The sequence below is a fragment of the Augochlora pura genome, chromosome 7 (genome assembly GCF_028453695.1).
Source record: "Augochlora pura isolate Apur16 chromosome 7, APUR_v2.2.1, whole genome shotgun sequence".
NCBI lineage: Eukaryota > Metazoa > Arthropoda > Insecta > Hymenoptera > Halictidae > Augochlora > Augochlora pura.
The window spans coordinates 20,954,965-20,978,428 of NC_135778.1; the positions used below are offsets into that span (position 1 = coordinate 20,954,965).

At 36.4% G+C, this 23,464-nt stretch overlaps 1 protein-coding gene across 1 annotated transcript in view; it reads left to right on the top strand.

Annotated features, from left to right (window-relative positions):
* LOC144473909 (pickpocket protein 19-like) overlaps positions 1-23,464 on the top strand; it is a 125,858-nt gene that overhangs the window by 88,007 nt on the left and 14,387 nt on the right. The window contains exons 2-3 of the mRNA XM_078188310.1: positions 18,929-19,497; positions 21,535-21,793. Coding sequence (XP_078044436.1) covers positions 19,273-19,497; positions 21,535-21,793 — 484 coding nt within the window. The 5' untranslated portion in view covers positions 18,929-19,272. The remainder of the gene's footprint in view (positions 1-18,928; positions 19,498-21,534; positions 21,794-23,464) is intronic.

A 23,464-nucleotide genomic window follows, 5' to 3' on the forward strand; every position in this document is an offset into this window, starting at 1 on the left:
ATGAAATGAAAAAAGCGCAATGACTTATTGAACAACCCAATATTATGCGTCGTCTAAAAATTGATCTTGAGGTGACCATGAATGTGGAAGTGACAGAATAATTTTATTCAAATTCTATATTGGCAAAAATAATCTTGACGCTATCTTTAATTTAATGCTTTATATATAGGATGTTCTAGAATTCCTGTTAGATCTGAAAGTGGGTGGTTTGAAGCAACTTCTTCCTTAACGAAGCCGCAGCCAACATTTACGGCAAGGAAAAAGTCACTTGAAATGTAGCAAAGATTTGATCGAATCGAAGTTCGATTAAAGTTGACGTATATACCTTCATACAACTTCGTATTCGTTTGTTATAGGATTATGTTGGATAATATAATCGATCGCGTGAATAAATGAAGCATTACTAAAGGATGAAGTTTAATATCGAAAATCGGCGACTTAATTCGCCAGTGGATCACGATTTCAATTAATGACGCGTTCGTAATTCTCGGTTAGATTTTTCATGCTAATTCGAATTGGCTCATGCAAGCAGTTTGAGATAGCGAAAGAATCGGTTGATATCGCCACGATACGTCACAAGTGGCGGATTTAATTCGCAATGGTGGAGGGTTCCATCGGCACGGTGTTATCGGCGTTAACGCGGCGAATCGTCGGGCAAATCGAGAGGCATCGTCGAGCGTTCGCAGTAAATAAATTGGTTGCCGGTAAGAATTACGGTGTCGCTGGATCGTCGTTATTAATATTCCTGTTCCATTAGCGGTCCTCCTGCTCGGGTTGCGAAAGCGCAGCGTCATCGGGAAGACCGGGTCTCGCTTTAAATTTCTACGGTAGCCGCCGACGCGACGGTCCGGCCAATTCAAATATTTTCATTAAATTAATCGGTTTCCGCGTCGCGACGCGCCATCGACCACGAATATTACAATGCAGTGAAACAAAAGCGCTGCGCTCGAAAAGCGCAAAAATCTTTTACCTTGGAAATAATCCGATCGATGCGTTTGATTTAATTATTGCATCGTACCGAGCCATTTTTATCCTTCGCTCAGCGAAATAAATGCGTAAATTGGGAAAATAGTATTAAAACCTGGATTCATATGCATCGCTATTTATTGTAATCGGTGGGGGCAATATAAGAACGTTTATTATTTTAACACGTTTCACGTGGAGCCGTGGTAATCCCAATTATATTCGTTGAATAAATCAATAAGGACTTAACGCCTTGCAGTACGATTTCTTCTATAGCTACAGTCAGTCCCATAAGTATTCGTACCCTCATTGCTTGTACGAGAAATTTGTTGAAGTCAAGGGACGCATGTAAGATTTTGATAAAATTGATTAACAAAATTCATTAACTGATAACAAAAATATATTGATTTTACTCCTCGTAGTACGTAATAACAGTCCACAAAAGTATTCGCACCAGTGTACATTTTGTCAAATATTCGCATATTTGAAATAATGATAGAATGATAGAATATTTGCTTATTGTGTATTTTTATCTAGATTTTAATAACAGACGAATCAAATTTTATTTCAATTTAAAAAGAGATACATGAAATTTATATTTCGTAGATTATGTAAAAAATCTTCGTTACTGGCATATTGTTATAGTGCAAGGGATTAATCTGGAATTGTAATTGAGTAACTGTTCTGTTGTACAAATGCTTGTACTCTCTCGGTCATTTCTCATAACGGAGATATCATTGTATGTAATTTGTTATGTAGCTTGTAGATTTTTTGTGTAAACATTAAACGCAGACATTACTACGTTGTTAATACTTTGCACTGTAACAAGAAGAATTAGACGCGTAATCTACTAAATAGGAATGTCACTCATTTTTTCTAAATTGGAACAAAATTTATCTCTTTTTTTCTTATCATGAAAATATAAGATTTGAGGCATACAGGATGCAGAAATTGTCCCGTTTTATTAAGAAAATGGTTAACACTAAACTTGTAGTCTGTATTGTTTAAAATGACCGGTTTAAAGTTCTTTTTAATTTTTAAGTTATTGAAATTACAAAGTCTTTTTCACAGGAAACGATCTAGTAAATTTCTCTATTCAAATACACAGTGTTACAAAAGTAGCGAAAGTTTGCAAACAGATCTTGTCACTTTTATAAACCAATAGATGTCAGTTCATTTTAGAGTTCGGTTGGTTTATTGTTAAAAACGAAGTCCCGCTAAACAACGTAGCTGCGAAAGCAATGATAGCTAACGACTTAATTGCATTTTGTCAATATAGCTTATCTGTAGTAAAACGATTACTTAAAAACGATATATTAAATCCTTGTCTTTAATTTATCATTTTGCATATTCTGTACCATTTTCTATCATTTTCTCTGTCACTTCTTCGAGTATACCTTCATCATTACACATATTCATAATTACAATATATAACCAGCTGATTTTCACGTAAAAGTCGGCTGCATCAAATTCGACAATAACCTCACTCTTTAATATTTTCCTGATCTCATTTGTGCCCTAAAAGCATAAAATCCACAGTCAACCACCAAGCCGTTAAACAAATTCGTACGTTTTGGGCAGGCAACAATTCTCGCGAATTGTTTTCTGCGCCTCGCGCCGTTACTCTTCGGAAAGTTTCGGCTCGCGGTTTCTCGACGGACTGATAAGTACAGTTTTATTTACGCCCTGTTGTTCGATTCAATTGCGGGCATTGAAACGCGTAAGTACACGGCAGGGATGCGGTTCGAAGAGACTGGGAAACGTTCGGCGCAAGCCGCGTAAAAGTTAGCGAAAGACGGAAAAAGCGAGAGCGTTCCGGTTATGGGCAATTCCATCCGGCAGGGGCCCCCGTATTCCCGATCGTATTCGTTTCACGGTATTCGATAGTGGATTTCAGCTGGCGGCGAGTCGCCCTTCTCGCCCCCAGATTTACACTCTCTTCCACCCACGAGTTTGCACTCGAAACCACCCCCGAATTCGTAGCCGGCGTGTTTTACAGCGAGAGCGCTCCGCTTCAAAGTTAAACGGACGATCCCGGACGCGGGACACGCCGGGACAATTCATTGTTTCCCAAGGAATGCTCGGCCGAGACCGAATTCAATGGCTGGCAAAATTCGCTCGCTGAAACTTTGCTTTCTTCGATCCTTTTCGGACAGGGAATTCCTCAAGGTGTTCAACATGTTTCGCTGAGAGATTATTATTATATCTTGAGAAATGATTAACACGTTAAGTGCCGAATTTCAGCTTTAGAGATTCCAATAATATTAAAGTTATTTAATTAATGAAGTCGGAATTAGAAACGCGATGAAACACACATCACGTATATATAATCGAAATTTTTATTCATTTGTCGAAAAACCTCTCAATTTTAAAAGTACAATGTTTCCTTCGTAGATATTCAATTTACGAATTTTAACTGAATAGACGACGACAAATTGTTGTGTTTATTTTATGCACCTGCGATAGATTTTCCACGAAATTTCTCAAATTTTTACACTAAAACTACCGAGTACTTAATTAGATTAATGTTTATTATACTGTTTTTTGACAACGATCAGATTTGATTCACTTAAACTTCACACGATTTCTATTAATATACATACTTGATTATAAAAGTTTATCTCGACAGTTTTCTTGCAAATATTTTGTTTATAATATCAGCAATTGCAAAGGAAAAAATCGGAAACCAACGTGATTGAAAGTTATAATTTATCATAGGGAGTATTAGTTTGACATCCTATACTTTTAAAATGCTAGCAACTTTCAGTTTGCTGAATATATTGAAAGAAAAATGACTTTTAAAGCCCATTTAAAAATTAGTGACGCGCCAACACTCAAAATATTAAGGTTATATCACTCAAAATGTTAAAACTAAATTTATTGAAGCAGAATTTTTGAGGTTAAGTACGACAGAGAAATTACATAATGGAGTTTAGTATGAAAACATGAACCATCGGATAGTAGAACATTTCCTTGCTCCTGGATTAAATCCTTGGTCGTTATTACAATTAACACTGTGACGTCTGGTGGCTCCACGTTGGTGCCATGCGAAAACTATCGGGTAAGTGCCGGCAGCTGTATTGTGGTATTCAAAACTGTAGAAAGAAAGTTAATATTGCGTGTTTTGTTTAACTGACAGTAAATTATAGACGTAGCAACTTTGTGTTTTCATAAAAACCCGTGCCCTTCGTGTGTGGACATCTTGTTCACAAGAAATGAAATTATGTGCGTCGGTTCCACCGGCGCGACACGAAAAGATCCAGATTAGACGTGCGGACGGCATGGTGTTAATTTTTCTTTCGTTTCCGCAGATAAGTTACAATTTGCTTGCACTGCCCCTTGCTGGAAAGATGGCGCAGAGAAAAGTGCCGGACCGATTTCCACCAACTCTTCCGTCATTAATAATTTACTTGATGAAAGAAGAAGATTTTTGTTTCCTGATTGTCTTAATTTACTTTAATCCCCAGATTTTAGTCACAGAAGATTCAACTTTCGTTTTGACTTAATAGAAACAATTGGCAGTCATATGTATTCGATTATATACGAAATGTCAGCCACGAGTTTGAATCATTGTTATAGTGCAAAGGGTTAAAGCCTTCGCAGAAGTAGGATAAACGCGTTTCTCTTATTTGCAGAAATGATCCCTTCCTATTAGTCTCCAATTTCGAGGGAAGGAGGGACTCGATACTGACCAGTAGTAAACAAACAACACCTCTTGATTTCCGTCACCATTTCACTTCCCCGTGGTATTTTGATTATTATTGGCCAAGTTACCTGCTGAACAAGAGACGTGATTAGGTGGAGCGGGTGACCGATCCCCCTTGTTCCTCGCGTCGATTAGTTTATTGGTCTTCTTGTTTATCAATAGAAGTGGATTTCAAGAGGTCAAGTGGGGACTGCGGCCGTGCAAATCAGGCAGAGCGATATCGGGATACCCCGCTTGCCCGCCAACAATAATTGTGCCATCTTTCCGGGCGAGGGATAGCACAAACATCCGGTGAATTAGTTTAGAGCTATGATTTAACACGTTGACGCCGGCGCACTGTGGTCCGGATTGACGCAAGGTGTGCCATTTGACCAAAAAATGAACTTTCACATATCGATATGTATTGAATATATACTACTTCCTAAATGTCTACCAAACTCGAAAATAAAAATGTTTGCATGATTTCATACAATTTTGTAATAGAAATAATGGTTTGAAGTCGGACTTCCTAAGAATAGTGGTATTCGTCAAAAATAACTGCATGTCTTCTTTTCGATATTGTGACGTAACCATTTAATATTTTGATTACAAACTTTTTTTGCACTAAAGGGGATCCTTTCGCAATTAAAATCCATTCCTGTAATAATAATTTCCACAAAAAATGTGCTGAGAAAATATTGCCGATTAAACTGTTACAAATTCTTCAAATTTTTTATATTCGGTAGAGAATATCTTTCAAGTCCCACCGAATCCCACCTTGTGACAAATTGGAATATATTCAGGACAGCTTCCTCTAAACGACTAAAAAAAGCTATTCCTACTTCGTCCACTCTTTCAAATTATACTTGTTTAAATTTCCTAACGTTGGACGCGTCAGCACGCGTAAGACTAAATAATTATTAATGATATTATTATTAATATTATTTATTATTAATTATTTTATTATTATTAATTTAGAAAATCCGTACTTTGTTGCAGGTAATATCATCAATTCATAAAATAGATATGTACAAATTTCAAGAATATAGACAAAATACAGCAAACTATTATGTACAAACTTATGAGTGGTATTACATGCCACCTTCCGTACATAAATTATTAATTCACGGTGCTGACATTATTCAATATGCATTAGTACCAATAGGACAACTTTCTGAGGAAGCTCTTGAAGCACGAAATAAAGATTTTAAACAAATTAGAACACGAAACACCCGAAAAAATTTTAGGATAGAAACAAATAGAGATATACTATACCGTCTCCTTTTGACATTAGATTCGTACATGGCCACCATTCGAATCAAATCGTGTACTAAAAAGAATAGGGAATTAGATCCAGAAGCGTTAGATTTAATAATTAAATAATAAGAAATATAATACTAATAGTTGTAATTATAATTAGAATACTAATAACAATAATAATAATAATAATAACAGTAATGAAATTGATGTATTTTTTCTTAATCAATCCATAATCTGACATTATTTCATTGATCAATTTAAGTTTCGCGTTTATACCTTTTACGAGTGACGAGTTATAGGGCCATGGCACACCTTGCGCCAATCCGGACCACTGTGCGACGCCGATATTCACGATTTTCTCTGTGAGTCGGCGCCCGAAATTTACAAAAATTCAATAATTATGATAAGTTTATAATCTTAAATTTCTATGTTTTTACTATTGAATATCTGTTTATAATGTTCAGATAAAATAACGTAAACCTATTTTGTAGTATCTATTTTGTGAAATGCAAGCAAAATAAACAAATGTACGCAGCCCACGGGTCTGACACGTATGACCCACCGATGGATCAAGCCGTCATCAACGTGTTAAACGATATGTTACTGCAAGCAATATAAACAACGCATAATTATTGTCATATATCTTCAATTTTGGAATAGTGGGCATGATCTGGGTGTGTTTATAATTTTGTTATGATACAGGAAATAATGATTATTACTATCATTGTTTATTAGGAAACGGGCTGGAACATATAGAGGAAACATTCGTCGGTATTATTTGATTATATTCGTAATAATATTTCGCAATTGACGTTTAAAGATTAATAAGTAATAGTTAACAAATCTAGTACGTAATCATGAAAATAGTTAATTTATTATTAACACGTTCACGCCGGAGCGAAAATCTACGTCTTTTCGCGTGAGGCGGGACTGTCTTATCTCTAAATAATAATAATAAATAGTCAAGTGTGACCAACCTGTGGGTTACGCAGGCGTGAACGTGTTAAACAACGGAAACTGTTCCGTTTGCGAATGCGAACGTGTTAACAGCTTGTAGGTATATTCCCAGAGCTCTATGTTTACCTATCAATAGAAAGCTATATATTTACACGCGAAACGTGTTGGGATAATATGAATTTAGATGTTCGGATAGTCGAGGATTCACGGTACGTGTTAGAAGCAACAGAATAACTCTTTAGTATGAAATATAATTTTAGAATTTGCAAGGACGAATGAACAGGAAATAGTCTCGGAAGGTTCATCGTCGTTTTGGCGGACGAAATGTAAGGAATTAAGTACGTCTGTTCAATTTTATTATCGGAGGACGATGTCCGGGAAGTGTCGTGTTCTTGGATTAGCAATGCAAAAACCATAAGCGCCACGGAATTGGACTAATTACGGCAGCTATCGGTTCAACGTCCTGGCGGCTGGCAGCGTCGATGAAATTCAATTATTGGCAGATATGATTACACGAATAAATGATTCACGTCTGTCAAACGTCGCGCGCACTCCATTGGATTACAGCTTTTAATTATTCGCCGCAACGGCAGATTATTTCCATGAATGTCAGGCCCATCGTGGTTGAAAAATCGATGGCGACGAGCTCCGAATAAGAAATCGATGATTGTTAAAATATAAATATTCTAAAAGTACCTGCAACACCGCTGCGATTTTCTTGATAATCTTTATATGATAGTAACAAATAGATTTTCATTTATTTATATTATTTTATATTCACGGACCAAGCCTTTTAGATACATTATTAATCGAGGAAAAAGAAAAAGAACAAATATATATAATTATATATATTTATATTATATTACGTTAACAATGAAAAGGTTAATTACACTAAGCTGTCTAGACGCATAGCAGTGGAATTCCTGACTAAAGAAATGACGATTAGGCAAATCGCAATGAGGTACATAAAAATTAAATAGAGATAAGATTTTGGAGCATAAATATAAACTATTTAGGACTTCGTGCACAAAAACATGACCTATTACAATTTTACGCTTCTCAAGCGAACATAATTTAAGAGAACGCATAACAAGATCGTATTTGTGATCCACGAACGACATGTTTATGCATATTGTATGAGCTGCGATGCGACAAAATTTATGTTGTATACTTTCTAATCTATCGTATAAGTAACGTTTATAAGATTACCGTATAACAGAACAATATTCAAGATGAGAGTGTACTATTGTGAAAATCAGAACTCGTAGTGTTTGGACAAACTAATAATATTGTTAATATGAGTATCGAAAGAAAGATTAGAAGTGAACTCCGAGATCAAAATTTAAAGTTTCGAGTTAACGAGTAAAACGGATAACGAGACACTTAGATAAATTGAGCAATAATCTGTTATGTTTACACGGGGCTTCTAATCTATTTAAAAAGAATGTATACTGAATTAATTATATAAACAGAAATTCTGAAATAGAAGGAAAGAAGGCGATACGATGAAAGGTACGAACTTGATATTTCAATTCCTTTGAGGCCACAGCAATCGAACGTACTTGGCGGCGTGACCAAAAATAATTGATGAGGTGTTACGATCCGGCAGCTCCGATAAGAGGATAATCAAGGATCGAGCGTTGGCCAGCAATTAGGCGACGAGTGCCGTTCAACCGTCGCGATTACACGCAATCAGAACAATTGACCGTTACACTACTATTTTGCACTGTCAAGGATTAAATCCATTATTATCATCCTACAAAGGATCATTACTATTAACCTATAATAGCACAAAGGAAATTAATTCCGCCAATTGATCCACTATTACACAGCGAGGGCGTAACGCGGCGCATACCGTTTCACTGACCGATCAATCGCTCGTCAGTTCGATTCGATTATTTTATACTACCGCCGTGCTTTATGGGAAGTGTCGACCCCTGATTTTGACGTTCGAGAGACGTCATAAACCCATTTTTGTTCAAAACTATCAATTGCTAATGAAATCCTCGAAACGAAAATATTTTTTGGAATTTTTATATTTAAAATTAAGAACCTAGCTCCATTAAAACTCGAAATAAAAATTAATTCTATGGAAAATATTAATCTGCATACGCGCTCTCTATCCACTATTTATTTTTAGAGTTTTTATCTGGAAAATTAATTTCAATCAATAAAGGCATATCAGTGCCTGATTCACCAATGTAATTGAATTTCGTAATGACAGAGAATCAAGATCAGGAAGATACATAATTAAATCGGCGTGTTCTCTCTTCTGAAAATGAAAAGCTGTGTTGGTACGATGCTGCACGACACAACTGTGTGACATTGACGTAATAAACAATTGAGAATTGAAACAATAATCAAGGATTTAACACTTTATTCACCGGAAGTTGTTTAGAGGCTTGTCGACGGCTGATCTATCTTTGAGCCGTTTATTTTGAAAGTGGCCTAACTCTATTTATCTTCAAATCGAGATATTTAAGGGTTTGCGTTTCAATGAATTTAAAAATATACGTATAGGATACTAATGAATCATACTGCTTAAGTGTATCTAAGGGTGTTCAATTTATAGTTCCTATTAAAATAGCGGAAATTATTAAGTGAATAATATGCGTTTTCTGATCAAGAATGGAGTTAGGTCACTTTCAAAATTAACATCCAGATTCATTGTAAAATTTGAAGGTGCCCAAGACCATTCAGCATAATTTAAGATGCTTCAAATTGGACAAAAACAATACTAAATTTATTTTACATATCTTTAAAACACTTCGGAAACTTAATTTATGCGGTACAAAACATTTTTTTAACTACATAACGTACAAAACATAAAAAACATAAATTTCTTATAAAACAATTTATTACTCATTTACATTTTGTGTGTGTGAAAGGGATTTAAAGAAATTACGATGTTCCGTTGGTATATATCGTAATAGGTCAATTATGTCCTTGAATTTTGCTGTTGTAATTTGTCTGATATTTTTATACAGTGGTGTCAATACAATATATTCGAACTTTCTTGGTCTACCCCGACGTGGTAATAAATCCAGGACATTAAAATTTCCATTCTCATTCATTGATGTCTTATAGAAAATTTTATACTGTTTATTTCTAACAAAACGCATCCTACATATTTTTAACCAGTTTATTGATTCTCCATCAGAATTCTTTACCTTTTTAAAAATTGCGTTTTCTAATAATTTTGTTGATACAAAGTCGTCTTGTCTCATTTCATTTACAATAAAGTTATTACCTATCCGACACTGTTTAATAATCTTGTAATAATCTTGGGGAACGAACAGTAAATTATTTTTTTTAATGACATTTCTACCACGCCAAAATGTGTTCTATGATTTCCACATTATTTTCCAAAATTTGGACAAAAATAAAAAAAAATTTTGGAAGACGAATATTGTTCTATTATTCTGTTTCCTTTTCGATTCTTTTTTAAATCATTAGTTACTATTTCTTCTTCACTATCTGAACTAAACGGTCTTGTTCTGTTCTCCCGCATGAGTGAACGTTGTGAATTTCGGTGACATTCTAAAATTTAATATTAAATTTTAAGTTTTATATTAATTAAACGTACTGGTTATTCAACTAACAATTGTCCAAAAACTGAGGTTAACTTGTTAAATACTAATTAATTAGATAGCCTTCATCACTTGCTTCAGACATTATCAATAGTAAATATATTATCTTGATTTAAGTATAAATAGAGTTAGGCCACTTTCAAACTACACGGTTCAATTATTGGACTAACCCTGAAAACTTGTGTGTCAAGAGTTATCGTATGTGCTCGGAATATAAGCAACCTGAGATGCTTTACTGATAAATAACATGAAGTTGTACATGTAACCATGGCAACCGGAAAAAATTGACAAATGTAGTTAGGTCACTTTCAAACTACACGGTTCAATTTTTGAATCCTGAAACTTATGTGTCAAGAATGATCGTATTTGCTCGGAATATAAGCAACCTGAAATGCTTTACTGATAAATAACATGAAGTTGTACATGTAACCATGGCAACCGGAAAAAATTGACAAATGATTATCATAATTTTTGAATCGTTTTTTAAAAAATTCTGAACTATTGGTCTTCGATGTTAAAAGAACTATTAAAAAATCGCTGATAGATAAAAGAGTTAAGATCAACAAGGTAGTATTTCTTCGAGGTGTCTTTTCCACTTTCGCCCGATTCGCAAAGAAAGAAACAGAGTCGCGATATTCGAGGCGGGAAATCGATGCTAGACTCGGATGAACAGTGGCGCGTTGTTCATCGGTGTTAATAAATACCGCGAACTAATTTATGATAATAACGCGTCGCCGATAATAGGAGAAAATTCAATTCGTTTTGACGCGGTCGATCCCGCGAACAATGTCGCCGAGCAATTTTCGATATCCTGTTCGTCGGCCGCGAGAATACTTCCTGCTCCTGCGTCCATATAAATAAATCATTTTTACGGGTACGACACGTCGCGCTCGCTCTCGCAACAATTTCATTTTACGATCGTTATTTCGCGCTCCTCCCGCGGAATCGTAAATTCTCAACCGTCCCGCCATTAATTGTCCCACGCATTATCGCGACCGAGATCGTTTGCGTCGCGACGTTCCGGATCTCTGCGTCTATACGACGCACAGTGGTATCTTTACTCGAAATGTTAGTTAAAATGCAATTTTACAAGCACACGACAGCGGATGGCGTCTGTAGGACATACGTTGCGCACAGCGACTTTCATTAATATTCAGACACCTTTTAAAACAAAACTGCTTTTTTAGTGTGAACAAATTGACATGTATCTTTTTTAGACGTTGGGGAGTCTAATAAATTTTTATCGGAGCGTACGAGGAAAATTGAGAAAAAAAAACGCGTTTCATAGACCTCGGCGACTTGTTTTTCCGATTAAAAACTGTAACAAATCTAGAGATTTTGACATCTTTCTACGCCGGTGGTTTGATTTTGCGTTAACCGATTTCCATACAATTTTCAGTATGCATACAAGACTCCCGATAAAAATGTTTAGAAAGTGATGTTTTCACTATTTTGGTGAATTTTGTTTTACGTTCAGTTAATTATCTTCGCAATTCTACAAACATTTTACGGTGCAAAATTTTAGTAGGTTACCAGGTGATAGAATGGTAATTGATGATTTAATGCTCGCGCATCGATCCAGTAATTATGATGCTTTAAAATGAAGTGGAGAATGAGATGGAAAATGGATCTCTAAATAGGTGACAATGATTGGGTGGAAAGAATACGCGATAATAGGTGGCTGCCCTCCATCGACCGCTAATTATATGCCACCGGACATTATCGCGAATAAACACCGCGGGAATAGATCGTCGACATAATAACGGCCAAGTACCGAGTATGCATTGTTAACACAATACCTCCAAATACCACGGAAAATGATTGAATTTGCTTTCCGCGAGACAAACAATATTAATTAATCGTAAACGCAAATATTGACCCCACATAGACGTAGCTCCTTCAGCGGCGGCTTATTTTCCATCGAAGGGAACATCACTGATCGTCATTCCAGAGGGAAACGCGTCGATGCTGGTAACCCCTAATCGAAATTTCATTTCGATCATCGGGAAATTTCTCAATTTAACAAGATCATTGTTTCTCTCAATGAAATTTAATTTACGATTTCTAGCTGAACGGATGACGGACTGTTTTGTTTCTTTCGTTTACGAGAGATAGGTTTTTCACTAAAGTTCTTAAATCGTGACACTAAAACTACCAAGCTCTTAACAGGACTAATGTATTCGATCGAATCATAAATAATTTTCGATGTAGCCGAGCTGAATCTATTGTTCATATCTATCCAATATGAGTCAACGAAACAGACAAATTTTTGTTTTCACTAAGTAGATAACGGTTTAAAATAAATAAAATTAAAAAGGAAACAAAATAGATATCTGATAAAGAAACGGAAGTTATTTATGCCTCGATCTGATATAATATTCTATGACAATGATACGATTGGATTTGTTTAAAACTCCTGCAATCAACTTACATATATTTCAAGAAATACTGAAGTCAGAAACCGTCTGTTACGAGCTCTGAATCCATAACAATGCCGGTTCCCCTTTTATAAGCACTCCTTGTCCTTTTTTGCTGATTCCAAGCAGACCTATTGAGAACGCTCAGGTTATCGATAACATAAATGTGATTGTAAGATCTTTATAGTAATTGCTGCGTACTGCTTGCCTCTTTGCTAATACGTCAAGCTTTCCTTTATAAAAAGTGTACTTAACCTTTACTCATTAACACATGTTTATAATATTAATGATTGTGGAAGGAGGGATCAGTAACCAGTTACTTTGACTGGTTGCGAAGTAATTTTAGTTTTAAGAACTTACGGATTACTATAAAATTTATTTAACATATAATTAAATTTAATTTTGCAGTTTTTTCGCTTAACCCTCTATGGGCCGAATTTATTTCATAAATATCTATCTACAAGCAACTTGTAAGGTATCTGATATTTCAGGTTGATAGTGCTGCAAATCGTCGTGAATATTGTTATTGGTTATCACACAGACCTTATGTAATCAAGAGGTATGCACCATCTTGTGAAAAATCTAAAATTGTTTGGTGAAATGCCGATAATTACTATGTAACCTGAAAACTACGTAGGCTCATAGAGGGTTAAATATTCACAATCTCTGATAAATCTCCAATAAATCTGTACTTTATTCGAAACGTCGTTATTTATTAGATACAATAAAACACTAGCTGAAAATGTACAGAATGTGCTTAAACGACGTGCAATCTTCGAGGGATGCTGTTCAAAGTAATACTAACTCTATGTAGTTCAGAGGATGCTCGCGACTTGCACGATCCACGGAAGATTAAACTGAGAATTGTTCTAGCTAAATTCAGCGGAAACAATTGAAATTAATTGCCGCCTTCTAAGAGTTTGTCAAACGTAGCAAATCGATCGTCTCGAATTTCTCATCAGCTGTCGGTTGCAACGTCCTCGCACGTTAAACTCGAATGTAACCGGGGAACTGGGACGCCCGTAAGGTTCCAGGAATTCTAGACGTTCGTAGAGCTTTAACGGCACGGATTAGCGAACGCTTTATACCTCGGATTAGAGCACTTTCTTCCCCATTTGACCTGGGCTCGCCTAACGCGCAATGCTCTCGGTATCCGTAGTGTTTGCAACCGAGACCCATAGTAGTACGTTTCAATGGGCACGGTATCAGCCTCGATCGACAAAGGTTTATGAAATACGGACAGCGTTTAGCCCCCGGGCGACGATCAGCATTCAACACCTCTTCAAATAGTAATCGAAACACGACTCGTCGGCAAACATCGGCTCCCCGTTGCCTGCACATCGAATCGAATCGAATCGATTCGAATCGAATCAGTTTTCAGCTCCGAGCACACGTATCTACGCGCATTCTCGGTACCCTAAGTACCGCGACAGTTACCAAGAATACTACGAATCTTGATGATCCTTATAGGATCTCTGGATTCTCGAAAATGTCTGTTCAAATCGACGCTATGGCTTATCAAGGAGCTTTGAAGCGAAATCTTTGTTCACGTCCTTGTGAATATCACATTCTGTTAGAATGACGCTGATCTTATTAATTTGGGGATGCTAACGTCGATTTTAATTTTGTTGTAGTTCAACTATGATGAGTAAACTATGGATGTGCAAATTCGTAACTAAAACGACGAGGTGAAATTCAGTACAGGGAAACATTGTATGGGTAATACTATATTAACCACTTGCACTACGATGCCTTTCAAGCTGCGTTGATTAGCATTTATTTGAGCCGTTTATTTTGAAAGTGACCTAACTACATTTGTCAATTTTTTCCGGTTGCCATGGTTACATGTACAACTTCATGTTATTTATCAGTAAAGCATCTCAGGTTGCTTATATTCCGAGCACATACGATAACTCTTGACACACAAGTTTTCAGGGTTAGTCCAATAATTGAACCGTGTAGTTTGAAAGTGGCCTAACTCCATTTATACTTAAATCAAGATAATATATTGATATTGATAATGTTTGAAGCCAGTGATGAAAGCTATTTTAATTAATTAGTATTTAACAAGTTAACCTCTGTTTTTGGACAATTGCGTTAGTTGAATAACCAGTACGTTTAATTAACATAAAACTTAAAATTTAATATTAAATTTTAGGAATTATTTCACCTATGGGGAAGAACAGAACAAGACCATTTAGTTCAGATAGTGAAGAACAAATAGTAACTAATGATTTAAAAAAAAAAATCGAAAAAGAAACAGAATAATAGAATAATATTCGTCTTTCAAACTTTCTTTTTTTTTTATTTTTGTCCAAATTTTCGAAAATAATGTGGAAATCATAGATCACAAATTTTTAATATCAAGACATTCGTTTTTACCAAATGATAGAGATTTTGACGTGGTAGAAATGTCATTAAAAAAATAATTTACTGTTCGTTCCCTAAGATTATTACAAGATTATTAAAAAGTCGGAAAGGTAGTGACTTTATTGTAAATGAAATGAGACAAGAAGATTTAGTATCAATAAAATTATTAGAAGGCACAATTTTCAAAAGGGTAAAGAATTCTGATGGAGAATCAATAAACTGGTCAAAAATATGTTGGATGCGTTTTGTTAAAAATAAACCGTCTTAAAAGACATCAATGAATGAGAATACCACGAGAATACCACGTCGGGCTAGACCAAGAAAGTTCGAAAATATTGTATTGACACCACTGTATAGAAATATCAGACAAATTACAAGAGCAAAATTCAAGGACATAATTGACCTATTACGATATATACCAACGGAACATCGTGATTTCTTCAAATCCCTTTCATTCACACACAAAATGTAGATGGGTAGTAAATTGTTTTGTAATAAATTTATGTTTTATATGTTTTGTACGTTACGTAGTTAAAAGAATGTTTTGAATCGCATAAATTAAGTTTCCGAAGTGTTTTAAAAATATGTAAAATAAATTAAGTATTGTTTTTTTTTCAATTTGTAGCATCTTAAATTATTAAATGTTGAATGGACTTGGGCACCTTCAAATTTTGTGAAGTGGCCTAACTCCATTCTTGATAAGAAAACGCATATTATTCACTTATTAGTTGCCACTATTTTAACAGGAACTATAAATTTAACAACCTTAGATCCACTTAAGCAATATGACTCATTAGTATCCTATACGTATATTTATAAATTCATTGAAACGCAAACCCTTAAATATTTCAATTTGAAGATAAATGGAGTTAGACCACTTTCAAAATAAACGGCTCATTTATCCTTAATAGGGAAATCTTTGTTTCTTTTATTATCTTTATGCACTTTTGTTTCTAGACTTTGATGACAGGAGAATTTATTTTTATTTCGATACAGTGGAAATTAATAATATTAATATTTATTAGATTCTGCAGGAGATGTGTATCACGTGTCTGACTCGTTATTATAGTGCAAGGGGTTAATTACAATTTACTGAAATTATTAAAACGAGAAACAACTGGCGATCTAACCCTTTGCTCCTCGATGTCTTTTACAGCTACGTTGATCAGTACTTCTTCGCATGTTGCTTACTTTTAAGGTTCGGTTAGTTTGGTGTTAATAATTTCCTTAATAGAACGGAAGGTTTCTTTCGTGCATGTTATCATTTGCTTACAATCATACACGAAAGTATTCGAACGCTTACGCTTCTAAAATTCGCCGTGAAATTGCTTTATAAAAATAATTCGTTCTGGGGCAAAATATCATTCTTTGGTGAGATTAAATTTATCGTTTTTGGTAGCGATGGTCGTAAAAGTGTTTGTAGGAAACCAACCGCAGAATTAGAATCGCGAACTCTATGACTGACTATAAAACATAATGGTGGATCTATCTTGGTTTGAAACTGCATGGCATCTAGTGGAATGGAAAACTTTATGTTTATCGATGATATAATGGACAAAAAGAAATACTTAAAAATTGTGCAGGAAAGTTTAAGAAACAGTGTATCAAAATTGAATTTTCCAAACAATTATTGATTTCAATCGAACAATGATATAAAGCATACCGCTAAAATAGTCGAAGAATGGATATTGTATGATGTTCCACACGTGTTGCTACATTAATTGTAAAATTCCGATTTAAACTCCATTGAACATTTATGTATAAAATCGAAAAACGATTAAGAAATACGGTTATTGTTTCGAAAGAAACGTTAAATCGAAATATTATTGAAATATGACAATAAATAGATGCCAATGTTACTTCTAAGTCAGTCCACTCAATAAATAACAGTCAGAGGTTTTTTATAAAATCAAACGGTGGACTTCTTATTAAAACCTTTAATCGTTCAATTTAAATAACTATTAACCCTTTCGGTACGAGCACTCTGTCCGCCATGACACTCTCTATTATAAGAAGATATTTCCTAAGCGTTAAATAAACACTGTGCTTAATAAAACGACATATTTGGACAAAAGTGTTGTTTGTAATTTGAGTGATATTCAGAGGTACTTATATAAAATATTAAGATTTATTTATATAAAAATCTGTTATTTATACCGGTCGTCGCATAAACGCCGGATATATCCGGCGCCCGTCTACAGCGGTCGTCGCGCGGACGCCGGATATATCCGGCACTCGTACCGAAAGGGTTAAATGTCCGTTCAAATACTTTTGTCAGCCACTTCTAGTACGTGTTTACGACAAATGTACTGTAAAAACGGTATATATTGTTGAATTATTTTCTGCTTCCACTAATCTCACGATTCGTCCCTTGTTATGTGTATAATATGATTTCAAATGCTTCAGCTTTACATGTATATTTCATTAGTTAAATTTATGAAATGTATGTGTCCGAATACTTTCGTGTATGAGTGTATATTCCGAGATTATGATAACAGAACAATCAAAGTTCCTTTCTGTTTCGTAAAAATGAATAACATTCATATTTTGTATCTTCATCGTGAGTCTAAATCATTGTTAAGGTGGAATTGTTTAATCGCCGCTTCTTGCAATTAATAGAAGACTTTTCTCACTAATTTGATGATCAATCTCGGGGAACCTGAAATTAACAATATTCCTTCGATGTTTCATTTTTTATCTTTATCAAATAAATTTTAGTAAACGAAGTAATTCGGTCTGAGATTGAAATATTTAAGGCGAAAATTTTTAGCACTGAGGTTGTTTGACAGATCGAATCAAAGTTCCGCAACTTTGAAAAAGGGTTGCATTTAGGATGAATCGGAAACCACGTGGCGTCTCGACGCGGTTAGGCGTATCAGTATGCAGTCAGGGGCTGGCTCACTTGCCTCGGGCTTGTTATTGATGATGAACGTGCCGCCCGTTAACACGGCAGCCGACGGAAACGGAGACGGGAGCAAGGATGCGTTTATTCCGCGCCGTGAACCCGAATCCTGCGATCCTGCCCTCACACGCGCCTAATAACAGCCTGCAAACGAAGCATTCGGGTGCTTCGACTCCAGTTTTCAAACTGTAAATCGTGCCGATCGGATTCGAGCCAGCTGACCTCGATTTTTCAACAGGCGAATTTGCAAAATGGGCACCTCATTAGGTCGGAGACATTTAAAGTTCAAAAAGGAATATCTATACAGTGTTAAAACGTAAAGTATCGCAATCTACAGTTCGACAGACAAATCTGCTTTAACACCTTGTTTTATAATGTATTGTACAGGAATTTTTTCGTTCTCCATAATTTTCTGCAGTGGAAGGAAAATTGATATCGGTTTGCACTGTAACAACGAGTCAGAACAGTGATGAAGATTTCTAACAATGAATATTGAGAAGAATTTAACAATAAACAATGAGTAAATAACAATGAATATTAAGAGAAATTCTTAAGGACAATGTACTAAATTTTTTCGTCACAGTATGACAAGTTTGACGGAGACTAATAATTGTAAGAAAATGAAACGTTACGTAAAGATTCCACTTATCGCAGTTGCAATTTTTTTTCGTAGCGATCGACAAACAAGGAATATCAGAGCAACTCGAAAAATAACAAACTGCTTCGAAGTTGATCGAAGAAGGGCTCTCTCCCTCGTCTATAATCCAGGCCTGTTTGATTCCAGGTTCCATAAAGTTCCGTTCGAATCCAATATTTGTCCTCATCGGGCCAGCCCGTCGGATTCTAGTCACGACTGGCTGCTGTGTCTCAGCCGGAGCCGGGGAGCGCAAAGATTCCTCGGTCTATATCAGGGGCCGGCGTCAAAGAACAGAAGTTCGATAATAATTATCCAACGAATTTGCAGAAAAAGCAGAGACCCGCTCGGCGAGGAACAAAGAGACGGCGGATGAGCCACCGGCTGAACGGGGAATCCGTGAAATTTAACAAAGCGGGCTCGGTCTGCGGAATTTGAATGACAAAGGGAAAAATAGAGGTCCTTCGGCAGAGGATCTCGCCGTGCCGGGGAAGATGCTAGCCTGGATCAAACTGAATCTCGGAAAGAATCGGATCAAGCGGCTGGCGGCCGTGCTGCGCGTCTTGCGACACTATTGCACCAATGCGACCGTCCATGGTTTGAGATACGTCGTCGATCCTCACCTCCATGGGATCGAGCGGTTCCTCTGGTTTCTCATCTTCGCTGCACACGCCATCCTGGCGGCGATTGCCATGCTGTATCTCATGCAGAGGGTTCAGGTAATTGGAACGACCTTCATACATTTTAGGCTACGAGCTTTGACACTTTCGTCGCACTTTCCAATTTTCATAGTGCAAGCAACCATGTAAATAAACAAAGGCTAATATCTTTTATACGACTGCGAGATCAATTTTTTCCTCGCAATGAATTCTATAAAATAATTGTTGATGGGAATACAAATTTCTGCGAAAGTCTACGTTTTCATTGCATCGGTTTCGTTTTATTCCGGCCCAGTTATGCGCGAAACGAAGTGTGATATTGTTTGTAAATATTTTGAAATTGTAGCGGGCGACACCCGATGACAATGTTTGAAATTAATAAACGAGTATCGACACTATTGATTCGATACCAATCTCCATTCAATCGAAACCGATGCGACAATGGTGTTTTATTCTGTTGATATTTATTGACTCGTTACACGAGACATTTTTATATTCGTAACAGGACCGCGAGCAATATTTATGTTGCAAACGGAAGGTCTTCTCGTTGTAAATCTAAAGAAAAAGTACCTCATATTTGTCATCTTTTTATGCTGAAACTAAAGAAACGAGAGTAACTCGCATATTTGTTAACTTTTTTCCTAGTAAGACTAAAGAGAGAGGGAGAGTAACTGAAATATTAGCGAATTTGTCGCAATGTAACTTCTACTTTGCAAACTTGCGGATTCTATGAAGTTTTAAAGGTTCGCTCGTGAAACAGTTTCAATGTTATTTCGGTTCAAGTGACTAACTCAAGAAGCAGAATTGATATTGTAATCGTTTTTAACCCTGACGCGGAACTGTCCGAAAGTTGTACCATCGTCGTTTAACTATCCCAATATTAATTAGACAAGGTGTTCGAGAATTCCCCGTGGAAACTTGTATGCAACTCCGTGGAAATCGAATTTAAATATTCCTCGAATGCTCGGTGCAATCGAATAGATCTTCCCTAACTCGTTCGCTCATTACACGCCTATTCCACGTGTACTGTAACAAGAGAAATAAACTGTCGATCTTTATCCATTTATCTTAACTTCCACCCTTGAAGAAAGTTCGGTAGGATAAAAATTTTTACAACGAACGACCTAAATCTAATAGCTCCATAAATTTAATAACCCTGCAAAGAACTTTTTATCGAGCTAGTAACTTCTTATCTGATAACAGTTTTCATCAATTGAAACTTTAAGGACGCGAATTTGCATAATCGTCCTCAGTCTATAACCATCGGTAGAATTTCCAGCAAGACACGAACTTCCATGAAGTTCAACATTGATTTAATATTCTTCTTTATCTAACGAAAAAACCCTTTCTCGATATAATTAGCTTCTACTTAATTCCTGTTTTTCGCGAATTAAAAATCCGATTTCGCAGGAAGTCTGCAGCCCGTCTGGAGGAAAAACTTAAACGGTTCCGACGAGAATTTTTGCGAAGGATCATCCCTTTATCTCCACAAATTTGTTTTCCATCTTTTAGAAACGTTCCTTAATAACCTGGATTATGGTAGACAATTATATATTATTGACGCTAAAAGAAATAAGAAATTTCTTTCATTACCTTTTTTGTTCTATATTTCGTTTACTCGACGCGAATACACAAAAGCCACGGTCTAGTAAAGAACGTTAGCATAATGAAACACTCTGAATTCGGACGGAAATAATGCTCTTCGCGGAATTAATTTTTAGAACAGCGACATGTTTAGGGCCACGCGACCGTGAGCTGTCGCGGCGGAGGTTCGCGTGTGATCAGAAAACAAACCAAAATCGCGGTGATTTATTAGCCGGCCGCGATCCGGTGTCTCCGGGTCTCGTTAATTGACGTATCGTCGGATATCCCGTGAAAGTTTAAAAAGGCTGTCGGCGCACGCGGCCCGTTTTCGACGCGCCAACACGATTCGCTATTCAATTACGGAGCCTGTGCGGTCAATTATTTATTTAGAATATTCATTTACTCGTCGGCCGACCACCCCGTGTCTGTCGAATAATGGAAAATCTGCATATTCGAGGATCGGAATCCGTTTAGCCGGGACTGATTCGCGGAACCGGTTTCGATCGGTTTTAGGGAGCGCCCACGTCCATCGGTATCGAATCGATGCATCACAGAATATCCAGCGTCCCGTTCCCGAGCGTCACTCTCTGTCCGAACGATCGTGTCGATTGGACCAAGCTCCTCGAGCTGGAGAAGCTGATTTTTCCGAATAATACCGATCGTCGGACGCTCAAGACCTTCCGGGACGTGATGCTCCAGCTTTCCGTCATCAGCTTCGGCGATTTCCAACTGTTCGACTTTTTGAAACGGCGACGGCTCGATGGACTGACCGGTAAGTGAATGAAAATCCACAATTTTTAGCATACCGTCGATCATTGTGCGAAGAGAAAATTGCTCATCCAATTATAGGAAACAAAGAGCAGAAGTTTATCTTGTCTTTAAATCATTTTTATAATACTATTGTGTTGATCGGAAAGTAATTTCGTTTTTTCCCGACAGAGGATTTAATTGTATTTTTTCCGCTCAACTTCACACTTAAGCCGCATAATCATTACATGTTTTTAGAGCTGATATAGCAAAGCTTGTGTGTGAAAAAGTCCAATTCATTCTACGCTGTAGTTTTTGGTTGGTGCTCTTTTAAATATGGAGAGCAATAACCAACATTTTCGTCATATTTTACTTTTTTACTATAGAAAAGATAAAAATGCTATTCAAGCCAGAAAGAAATTAACCGATGTGTGGGGAGAAAATGCGTTGACAGTGCGTCAGTGCCAGAAGTGGTTTGCAAAATTTCGATCCGGCAATTTTGATGTCGAAGATGCGCCGCGTTCTGGAAGGCCGGTTCAAGTTGATAAAGTCACGATAAAGGCATTAGTTGATGCAAATCTGCGAATAACAACACGCGAGATCGGTGAGAGGTTAAATTTATCAAATCCAATTGTTTATGACCACTTGAAAGGTCTGGGTTTAACCTCAAGGCTCGATATATGGGATCCCCATGTTCTCACGGAAAGAAAGTGTCGTTGCGTTGACGTTTGTGATTCGCTTCTCAAACGTCAGAAAGTTATCCATTTTTGTTGTATATAACAATGTCAGACGCAAGAGATCATGGAGCAAAGAAGATGAACCGGCTCAAAGCATTTCCAAAGCCAATATCCATAAAAAAATGGTGATGCTGTCTGTTTGGTGGAATTTTGAAGGAATCGTTTTTTTCAACTTTTATCGGATAATACAACAATTAATTCGGAAGTCTACTGTCATCAGCTGGACAAACTGAATGATGCACTTCAACAGAAAAAGCCAGAATTAATCAACAGTAAAGGTGTAGTGTTATGATAATGTAATGTGTTAGTGTAATGATAATGAGAGACCTCGTACAAGTTTGATCACTCGCCAAAAGCTTTTACAGTTTGAATGGAATACAATGCCACACCCACCATATTCTCCAGACCTGGCACCTACGGATTATTATTTGTTCCGGTCACTGCAAAATTTTTTAGATGGTACAACCTTCACTTCAAATGAGGAGGTCGAAAATCACCTCGATCAGTTTTTTTGTCAGCAAAAATCAAAAATTTTATGAGCCTGGAAACATGCTACTACCAGAAAGATGGCAAAAGGTATTGGGAACAGAATGGCCAATATATAATTTAATCAAATATTTGTTCATTATACGAAACTCATAAGCCGATTATTAGAACCCACTAATTTATTTACAGGAAATGATTTGCTTAGTTATTTATAGGAGAACCTATTAGCAGGGTATAATGTATTTAACGTATTAAATCGAAGTATGTAGTCATAATAGCTTAACGGTAGAGTAAAGAATAATGATTGACACGAAATTAGAAGGAGTTTAGGTTCTAATGATTCAAGATGAGGCATGTACAACAGAAAATCCTGACTATTGAAGTAAATGTACCAGACATAACCTGAACACAATCTCGTTTATCCGACCAATCAGACAAATGCGATAGTTCGAGAAATAAAAGAGTTACTCGAT